Here is an 11365-nt window from a genome sequence, read left to right as displayed (position 1 = left end):
TCTCAGCCTCTCTCTGATGACGGCGACTCTATGGGAGCTTCAACCAACATGTCTCTATTGCAAATAAACGAGATGGTTGAAAAGGTAATTTTTTTTATTAATATTTTTTTTTATAATGTCGATTACTTACTTGTCCCTATTTACTTACTTTAAATATTTTTGTAGGCGGTTCCTAAAAGGAAAGGAGGCCGTTTAGTGGTTAATAACACTTCGGGTTCGGATATGTTGTGTACCACCTTACAAGATCCATTCGGATATTTTTTATATTTCGGTCCGGATACGGATCGGGTTTTTCGGTTCGGATTCGGTTCGGATTTCGGGTTACGGATATTATGCCCATGCCTACTACGAGGCATCAAGGTCAAATCCCTCCGAGCTCGAAAGCACAGCACTTAATATAATATATTCCACCCGTCCACGATAAAATCCCTTTCACATAGACGAAAAACATCTATAATAATCGACCGTCGATTTTGCATTTTATCATTAGGAAGCAAGTTCGTACATCAATTACTAATACATGAGAAAAACGTAACCTATGATTTTACCCTTAGCCCGACTGAGACACAAATTCAGTCCACGTAATTTAACTTCACAAACATGGAACTTCATACGAATTCAGTCCACAAACGTATTTAATATTGCGTTTCAGCGAGCCCTTTCTCAAAAAAAAAAAATTATTGTGTTTCATTAAACTTATCTTTCAAAACATTTTTTTTCTAAAACATAGATCGTTTTAAAGCGGATGGAGTATATTTTATTGTGTTTCATTAATATTTTATTTAAACATCATTTTAACAAATTAATAATTTGTCAAATTCTTTTACTGTTGAAACTTAATTGGATTTAAAAGGACATTAGGGAATTCAAATAATAGTTATACTGAACTGATAATCCTGAATTTGGATCTTAATATATTGAAATCTATGATATCTAACCAACTTCTATAAAAAAATATACAAACATAATTTTGGGTTAAAATAAAACAAAAACAAAATATTTAATACAATCGATAATGCTCTCCAGGATACGCTCCTGGCTTTGCTCCGACGAATTGATTGCAGAATTTCACGTGAGCTTGTTTCATCAATCGGTAGGGACTCAGTTCCAAAATACTTTCTCTTAAAAGGATAGATCTAGATCAAATTAATATAGCCTTGAAACTTCTAGTAATAAAATCCAGTTGACTAAAGTTAAATATTATTCCATATGTTTCATAGCTCTTCGAAGCTCAGTTTAAAAGATTAAGAGAATAATATCAAATACTATAAGGTTTAGAAAAACAGAAGAACAAGCGGGGATTTTCAATTGTTTTAGAGTTTCAATGCAAAATTAATAATATTTTTTAATTTATTTTTCAATTGGTTGAAATATATTTCGGTGTATGAATAATGATGTTTTTCTAATCCTTATAGTATTTGATATTTTTCTCTTAATCGTTTAAACTGAGCATTGAAAAGCTATATGGATAAACTTCAAATAGTTAGCACATACAAAAATAGATAATTCGTATATTAAAAAACATAATTGTATGTAGAGACGGTATAACCTTTTATTAGTATCCATATCTTCATCAAATGGAGTATACTGTTACGTACATAAAAACAAAATACAAGGCCAAAAACCGAACAGCCGAACACCAAAGTACCCATAAATCTTGGAGGAAAACGTGATGAGTTCACGATCATATTTATTTCAGGCATATTTCTACATTATCTATAAAAAGCAAAGAGAATCATTCCAACAACAATAATGATTAGTCGACTTTGTAAATGTGATGATACATATTCAAGTTATCCAATTTAAACATCTTTAACAATTATGGCTATAATTATGTTGTATCTATAGCGAGAGTCGGAGACGTTAGACCAAAGTATCCAAAGATAGGTTTAACTTGAAAATAACAATTATTATAGGGGTTCCACCAATATCATTCGAGTCTATCTTGTTTCCCATACTTTTGCAGGTAACACGAACATGTAACGTGACATGTCTCTTTCCGGACAAAATATTGTTTTCCTCAACGGTAACAATTTAATTTACCTATTATATTCGTGAATCGATTAGACGTTTGAAACTAAATTATACTATTGGACAGAGAAAAAAAAAACAATACAGACAACCGGCAAAAAAAAAAGAGTCAAGCGTAATATGATAGACAACCAATTGGTCTAGCCTAGTGGTAAAGACATTAAGCTGGAGGTTACGTCATGGGTTCGATTCCTCATGGGTACCCATAGACGCCTTAAATAGCAAGAAAACCCGGATTTCTATGGACTTCTTGATGATTAGTCATTAGGCTTAAAAAACCTCTGGAATTATACCACCGTTATCGAAAAAAAATCAATTATGATAGATTCAAATTTGAATATAGTAGCTTGCTGGGCATGAAGGACTTTTGTATTACATAGTTCTCAATGTGTTATGATAGCATCAGCAGTTAATTGTAGATGAGCTGTGTAGGATGTTTAGGGGAAACGAAAAAGAGTGTAGCTTTAGACTGAATTTTTGTGTGTATATATTGCATCTAATGGAAAAATTTAGAATTAATTATAAACTGTTCTATAGAAGAACGTGTGAATTAAGAATTAGCCAATGTCAACTTCTTTATAACATCAAAGAGCTTTGATTTCTCTAGATGGTAATAAATTAGTAACAAATATAGTGGTAAACTAACAAAAAATGAACAAATACTCTTTTGGTTAAAAAAGGATCCATGTTTTAAAAAAAAATTTGCTTCAAAAAAAAATATTTTACATTTTAATTCTATTTTTATTAAATAATAATGATAATTTGTAATCTCTTTAAAAATAATTATATTTATTAAATTGTGATTGACTAAAAGTTGTAGAAAATAGTTAATCATAAAATAATATATTTTATAATTAAAACTGCAAGATGATTTTGTGTGAAAACTTTAAAGTATTTTCTTAATGAGTATGATATAACTAAAATTGCAGTAGTATAATTGATTTCGATAGAATTTCATTTATTAATTAGAAAACTGAATTATTTCACGACACTGAGACTTGTCCTATAAATACAACCTTTCCTCGTCTTAACTTGTATCACGAAGCAAAATACGAAAGAAACATGGGGTTCTTGGGTAAGAGTGTATTGTTGAGTCTCCTTGCAATATGGTTCTTCACTTCCTGTGCTTTCACTGAAGAAGTGAACCATGTGACCCAAACGCCTTCCTCTGCCCCTGCTCCATCTCCTTACCACCACGGCCACCACCACCCACATCCTCCCCATCACCACCACCCTCACCCTCACCCACCGGCAAAAGCCCCTGTCAAGCCGCCGGTTTCTCCACCTTCTAAACCTCCGGTTAAGACTCCAGTTTACCCTCCAACCAAATCCCCGGTTAAGCCCCCAACTAAACCTCCGGTTAAGGCACCAGTTTCCCCACCAGCAAAACCTCCTGTTAAACCTCCGGTTTACCCTCCGACCAAAGCTCCGGTTAAGCCCCCAGTCAAACCTCCGGTTAAGCCACCAGTTTACCCTCCGACCAAAGCTCCAGTTAAGCCCCCAGTCAAACCTCCGGTTAAGCCACCAGTTTCCCCACCAGCAAAACCTCCTGTTAAACCTCCAGTTTACCCTCCGACCAAAGCTCCAGTTAAGCCCCCAGTCAAACCTCCGGTTAAGCCACCAGTTTACCCTCCGACCAAAGCTCCAGTTAAGCCCCCAGTCAAACCTCCGGTTAAGCCACCAGTTTCACCACCGGCCAAACCTCCAGTAAAGCCACCAGTTTCACCACCGGCCAAACCTCCGGTTAAGCCCCCGGTTTACCCTCCGACCAAAGCCCCTGTTAAGCCCCCGACCAAAGCCCCGGTTAAGCCTCCGGTCTCTCCTCCAACCAAACCACCAGTCTCCCCTCCAGCTAAGCCACCGGTGAGGCCACCGGTTTACCCGCCAAAATTCAACAGAAGCCTAATCGCCGTTCAGGGTACGGTCTTCTGCAAAAGCTGCCAGTACGCTTCTTCCGATTCACTCATTGGCGCCAAACCCGTTGAAGGTTAGAAATTTTTAGTTAATTATTACTAGTATTTTTCACATAGGTTCTTTATTTTACACATACACAAATAAACACACACTAAATTCATCGTATCTGAAACAAGTCAACGTCTCAACGTGCTGGTCTGCATGCGCATTTATTCAATACTGTACACGTATATTTGTAAGACAATACGTACTTGATATCAAATCATGACGCAAACTTCGAAAAATAATTCAAATTTCAACACATCATAAGTGGGACCACCGGTACGAAAACTATAATATCGTTTCCAAAGTATTTACTTCTGCACTCATCAGTCACTGTTTTTATTGTCTGTCACAGAAATTTCGTGAAGCCCAAAGAAAGTAGTTAAAAAGCACCTAACTAGTTCCATTAGTCCAAAAACGCATCTAACGATATTATCTATTAATTATTTCTTTAGGTGCTGTTGTGAGACTACTGTGTAAGAGCAAGAAGAACGTAGTCGCGGAGACCAAGACGGACAAGAACGGATACTTCTTGTTGTTGGGCCCGAAGACGGTGACAAACTACGGTTTCAGAGGATGTCGTGTGTATCTTGTGAAATCAAAGGACTACAAATGCCACAAAGTGTCAAAGCTATTCCGTGGAGATGTCGGTGCCGTACTCAAGCCGGAGAAAAGGAAGGGGAAATCTGCGGTGGTCATTAACCAGCTCATCTACGGTATCTTTAACGTTGGACCGTTTGCGTTTGACCCGGTTTGCGCCAAATAAAGATAATGATGATGCTTTGTTACTTTCTTGATTATGTAATGCTCAAAAGAGTTCGAGGGAGACAGAGAGTTATGTCTTTATGCGTTCGAATTGTAATGTTAGCTATAGTTTTAAGCTAAATGCTTGTGTTTTTATGAATGTGTCCTTAAGAGACGTCGTTTGGGTTTCGTTTGAATAAAAATCGCCAGCTTTAAGAAGATCATCGGTTTTATTGAAGGCTGAGAGATCGCTGAAATGGGATGATATCATTTAATGATACATTCAGTGAAACAAAATAAAATGTTCAAGATCACTGAAATGGGATGATATCATTTAATGATAATTGAACAAAACAAAGTGAATCCATGTGTATTTCGAAACCTATACTATACAGAGACGAAGGCATAATTTATTGTACAATAAATCTAGATGCAAGTTAACTTTTGTAGGATTTTCAACTTGTATCTATTTCCTATTATTTGATCAAATTAAAATGATAAAATATAATTACGCTGCAGACAAAAATTATGATTACAACGAAAGTGATAATGTCGATAAAGAAAGGGAATCATCGAATAGGGTTTCTAGTTTCTGCTTTCCAGTCGGTTTTTTGGATTCGGAGAAAAATCTGCTGTGGAATTGTCGGCCACGTGTCTGACATAATTTCTCTTCACATCTGAAAGTTAAAAAAGGACAATGTTTAAATTGAAAGATGCTATAGCATGATTAACCATACAACCCTATTAAGGGTTTTTAATGAATATTTTAGTAATAAATGTATATTAAGAACTTTTGTCAAGAAACATTTAGTTTTGTTGCTCCAATGATAGGTTCTTAAATAAAAAGTTCTTAGAGCATCATTATTCCAGAAATCCCAAATGTGGTTTCTTAATTTTTTTTTTTTTAATGTTTCGAATTTAGAAAAAAAATTAAAAACGAACCAATTGCGGTCCGCCACGTGTCAGTGGGGCCCGCGAACAGTGTAAGAAACCCTTAAGGACCAACTACTATTTGGTAGTTTTGGTAACCGGTTTCTTAAAAAAAAATGGGTCCTACGCGGGACCCACATGCTAAGAACCCCTCTAGTATCTTTGGATAAAGATGCTCTTAAGAAAAAAAAAAAAATTACCAAGCAAAGTAGGATCAATAAGCAGCGCTCTAGAAACCCAAACTAGCTCCAGTCTAGCATCCTTCACTCTCTCTTTAGCAACACCTTTTTTTCCTTTCGCACCACTCTTTTTGTCTTTCTTTATGTCCAATATGTAACTACGCAAAAACAGAATTGCAATTTTGTTCAATACATATTTTAGGAGAATCTAGAAGAGTAGGGTGAAACTATGTTTACCGATGGTGTCTGAAAAATATAAAGTCACGCTGGTTATGGAACGTTACAACTCTCCTACCACGGAAGTTAGGTTCTTGAGGAAAGAGTGATTGAAAAAACCTGAGAGAAACCACAAGCAATAACATTAGCCACAAGAAGTCAAAGACAATAAAGATTATATTCAAAAAACTATATATAGTTTACCTCCCAACACAGTTTCCTAAACGAGTTGTGAAGTTGTTAAAACCAGCTCCGGTTCATGGCTTGTAAGGTTTTCATGGTTCTGCAATTAAAATCAAGTACTCACTAATCCACACTCCTACTTGTAGAGAAGAGAAGACAAAATGTGTGTTTGGTAACATACCTTGATATCCTTCCTTAGAACAAGATATGACAACTTGAAATGAGCAGCAGGACCGTTTGGCAAACCAATGATAAGGAGCGCATCTACATCATTTTTATAAAAAAAAGCTTGAAACAAACCCATATAAAGAGTGATAACAGAACATAAAACTTAGAAGAGTGAAAAACTAACCAGGCTCTCTGCGATTAGTATGGACTACGCATCAGATGAGAGAATCTTGTAAAACTCTTGAGCTAAGGGAAAATGAGAGAAGCTGCGCATCAGAGCTCTCAAGATTCTTAACGAGACGTTTAAAACAAACCTTAACATCATCAAAATACTTATCGAAAACTCTCAAAACTACACCGATAGATTTCTTTCTAACCAAAGCCTTACTACTACCTAACAGAGTGAAAACCTCAGAGGTCAAATCCCTAGCTAGATCATCAGTCCCAATCCTAGCCAAACACTCCTGAGCGAGACTCACCTCGTACTCGTTCGAACTGTTTCCTTCCTGAGCTGGTTCGTGATCATAAGCAGAACCGGCGTCTGATTGCTGAATGACTGAGCAATCGCGTGGTAACCGATCCTCTTGTGCGCGAATCGAGATGAGGAAACGACCTCCACGGCGTGGAAGGCCGCCCAAGCCATGCCGACGCCGCAGCGAGGAAGGAGAGTTTCTGGAGGGCGGCGACGGATTTGGTGGAGAGATCCGTTAGACAAAGTCATGCAAACGACAACACATGTCTTCCAAGAGCCGATCCTTCTTTCGCCTAATTAAGACCCGACGCTTAAGTTAATTCATAATTTTTTTTTAATTGCAAATTAACCTAAGACCCCCTTTAAGAACCACCGTTAATCGTGGTCTAAGTAGTTTTAGTTGATCGACTTGTTTGTTCAAAAAAAAATTGGTCAAACTTTTATTTCACATTTTCAGTTTTATTAGGAATCTAGGATGTTCCTTGTTTGATCAATACCGACATCACTAAGAGCATCATTTAGTGGTCAATTTTTCAACATTGAGTCTTTCATATTACTATATTAAGAGCATGTTTATTGTAGGTTTCTTAGGTTAGATCTTTTAGCGTAATATAAGATACGGTCTCTTAGCTTTTAACTAAAAAAACTAAGAGACGTCTCTTAAATAAGAGATATAAGAGCATGTTTATTGTAGGTTTCTTAGGTTAGGTCTCTTAGCGTAATATAAGATACGGTCTCTTAGCTTTTTTAGTTAAAAGGTAAGAGACAATATCTTATATTACGCTAAGAGACCAAACCTAAAAGACCTACAATAAACATGTTCTAAGAGACGTCTCTTAGCTTTTTTAGTTAAAAGCTAAGAGACCGTATCTTATATTACGCTAAGAGACCAAACCTAAAAGACCTACAATAAACATGTTCTAAGAGACGTCTCTTAGCTTTTTTAGTTAAAAGGTAAGAGACAATATCTTATATTACGCTAAGAGACCAAACCTAAGAGACCTATAATAAACATGCTCTAATAATTTGGTTGAATAATTAAATTGAGTGTAAAATAAAAGCATGTGAATTAGAAGAAGACATGTGGCTTCATAGCTCCTTTAAAACAATAGAAAATACTTTCATTCAGAGACTATTCTTTCTTTCAATGTTCCTCTTTCCTACTGTTTAATTGTTTAATACTTTTTTCTAGTCAGAGACTCTTCTATAGAAGCACCTATGCGGTTGTTCTAAGAGCATCATTATCCCAGCAACCATGAAAGGTTGTTTAATTTTTTTTTTGTCTGAATAAAAAAAAAAAAGAATTAAAAAGCGCACCAATCGCGGACCGCCACGTGTTGGTGGACCCGTGAACAGTACAAGCAACGAAGAAATCTCGGTGCTTATTTTGCATGCGGAAGTAACGATGCTTGTGTTTTTGGTGGGGCCCAGGCCATAAGCAACCCTTTTTTGCTCGCGATAAAGATGCTCTAAGAATCTCTGCCAACAAAACCCTTTTTGTTATTATCACAGTTTTTAGTAACTGAACCCCTCAGCTAAAAATGGATGGTAAACAAATCTTCAACTAAAAATTTGACGAAAGAAACCCTCAACTTCAATTTGTTAACGTTTGTCGCTATTCGTGACGAAAATATGACTCCTGCATTTTTTCGTAAACAGAAAAAAATATGACTCAAAGTTCAGAAATCAGGTAAAGAGAAAAAGATGGCTGACACCATACTTTAAGCAGGAATGTCAGAATTTCTAAACTAATTAATTATTCTCAACACTATTTACAATTTAATAATATAACTTAAAAATTTTAAATTATTTGATCTTTGGCAATAGTAATATAAATAAATTTTATGTGTTTCCTCCTTTATAAAGCTTTATTTATTTACTTCATATTTTCGTAATATCACAAATAACAATGTATTATTTCATCTCAACAACTAGAAGAAACTATAAGAGTTTATAAAATCATTGTTAAGCCTTATAAATCATTTGTAAAAGTATTAAAATGTTTATAAAACTTTATAAATCATAAAATTGAAAAAAATATTGTTTAAGAATTTATAGTTTAGTTTAATGGCTTATAAATCGATTGTAAGATTTTAAATAATGCATATGTGATAATAACGATTTTAAAACATTTAATAGCATGTTAAAATTTACTTATATTATTATTGCCAAGTAGATTCATGTTCAAGGTAATCCATGTTTTGTGTTCTTGTTTTCAAAGCCATAATAGATTTAATAATTTCTAATCCAACTGATAATGTTCCGCACAACTAAACTGAACCAAAGTTGAGTCAGATTGTTGGAAACCAAAAGCTTAAGGTTTTCAAAGGGTTTCAATAGCTCATAGCTTGAGCTTCACGCGTGGTCGACATGTGGCTCTTTTAAAGAAGTTAGCTGGGTTGTAAATTCTCTGGTTACTTGGTTAGACCATTAGATTCAGGTTCAAGGTAATCCATGTTTTGTGTCCTTGTTTTTAAATCAATACGTGGCCCAAATCAGTCCACACTAACGGCCTGGGTTTCTTAACTCACACAAGAAATCATAATAAATTAAATAATGGGGTTTAATATTAATTTTATAAAGCCCAATGATTTTAGCCCAATATTTTCTCCATAAAATAGCGAGACTTTGGACTGTTTTCATAGATGTATTTTTCTTAGTCAACCCAATGATTAGATTATTTCTAAGATAAGATTTCATTGTCGATATATATCTCGACACGTAGATATTAGATTAATTTAGGGTATGACAGGTAGATTTTAGAGTAACTAGTAAAAATAAATGTGGAATAACTAGAAAGAAAAATAGCAGAGTAAAACAAAAAGAAAATAAAATCAGGTGTAACTTATTTTCCACTTCTGAAACAGAGATAAAAAAAGTGTAATATATACCAGCAGTTAAACAGTGGTGAGCGTAAGCCAAATGGAAATTAATTTTACCTGATTGGCAAACATATAAGTTGAACAGAAAGTAAAAATATTATCGCTAAAAAAATATAAGAGCTTTCCAGTCACACTTAGTTTACCTTACGATCACTTCGGGTAATACTTATTATATTGACCAAAAGGTCACACACTTACGCTACACACAGTACCTGTCATGTAAAATATAATTGGTTAGTTTAACATTTTCCTATGAGGAAATTGAATGCTCTTTGGGGAAATTATATCGTTTGTTAGGACTTAGTCGCTGCATGTATCATTTATTACTATATTAAAACCATAGCAAAATGATGAGTCACAAACAAGTGTAGAAAAAATGCTCTACAAAACATAACATGAAAAAGCTACGACACAAGTCCACCAATTTTATAACTCAGTCATGTAATACATATTTTAAAAGAGAGCGGCTAAACAGATATTCAAATTTTAATGTCTGGGTGATATTTTAAATTACTTAATGCTAAGCTGACGAATTTGCAGCCTAAAACTAATTGATGATAACTATATTGGTTTATCTATCTTATATATTATTTAGGATTCATTCCAACTTTCGATGTGAGACTTTTATCTCTAATATACCTTTTCGAGATGATGGTCCTTTGAGCATCAATTTCTGTATGTTTGGTAAGGGATCGATGGCCGACTTCGGACTGGATCGATAATAGATCAAGTTGGATTGTTTGGATCGGACTTTGATACCATGTTAAGCTAAATGAACTTTTAACCTAAAACCAATTGGTTATAATTGGATTGGCATATCCTTCTTATATATTACTAAGATCGCTTTCAACTTCCGACGTGAGACATTTATCCCTAAAACTTAAAACTAATTGATTAGTCAAACTAAGGGTAATCTTTTAAATACAGTGAAAAGAGACTCAACGACTCAATAATGCCCACAGTCAACCAAACATTTTTTCTTGCTGAACCGAAACAAAAGCTTATTAGCAAACACACTATCTCCTTTTCTCTCTCTATCATCTCAACGGAGGATTCACCAAGATAGAGATATGCTTCATCGAATCTAATTCCATTTCCGAGATGCCACAACAACAGTATGAGCTGCACCACTGAGAGCAACAAACCACCCACAACTCCGACCCGACACGTAACCACTGGATCCAAACCTGGAACCACATACCCGACAACCTTCGTCCAATCAAATACTTCTTCCTTCAAGCAATTATATGTTATAGATAAATGGTAACCATAGAAAAGAAGTGAAAATATGATTTTTATTTCTCATTTTTAAATCAATAAACTGGGATGGGTGTTTTACCGATAGATCATAAAAAGAACATGACATTTACTCGGGACAAGAATGATATAGTACCACTACAAGAAAACATAAATTTAACGACGGCCAAAATCGTCGTTATTTCCTCGTAAAAGAAGAGTTACGAGGAAATGGCGATAAAAGGCGTTTTGTCGTTATACGTTTGTCGTAAGAGAAGATTCGTCGCCATTTCCTCGTCCATTAGCGAGGTTATATTTTCCTCGTAAAGAAGAATTAAGTTTTCCTCGTAAAGACCACGTGGGCTTTC

At 35.1% G+C, this 11365-nt stretch overlaps 1 protein-coding gene across 1 annotated transcript; it reads left to right on the top strand.

Moving 5' to 3' along the window:
• The first annotated feature begins 3033 nt into the window (after positions 1-3033).
• Positions 3034-4955, top strand: LOC106343454 (non-classical arabinogalactan protein 31). Its single transcript, XM_013782673.1, has 2 exons — positions 3034-4018; positions 4443-4955. Exons 1-2 carry the CDS (start codon positions 3094-3096, stop codon positions 4751-4753), a joined length of 1236 nt encoding a protein of 411 aa, XP_013638127.1. The 5' UTR covers positions 3034-3093; the 3' UTR covers positions 4754-4955.
• Positions 4956-11365: the final 6410 nt, after the last annotated feature.

Source organism: Brassica oleracea, chromosome C5, assembly GCF_000695525.1.
Source record: "Brassica oleracea var. oleracea cultivar TO1000 chromosome C5, BOL, whole genome shotgun sequence".
In the NCBI taxonomy this organism is placed as follows: domain Eukaryota; kingdom Viridiplantae; phylum Streptophyta; class Magnoliopsida; order Brassicales; family Brassicaceae; genus Brassica; species Brassica oleracea.
The sequence above is the reverse complement of the archived record's forward strand: the minus strand, read 5'-3'. Positions and strand labels throughout refer to the sequence as shown.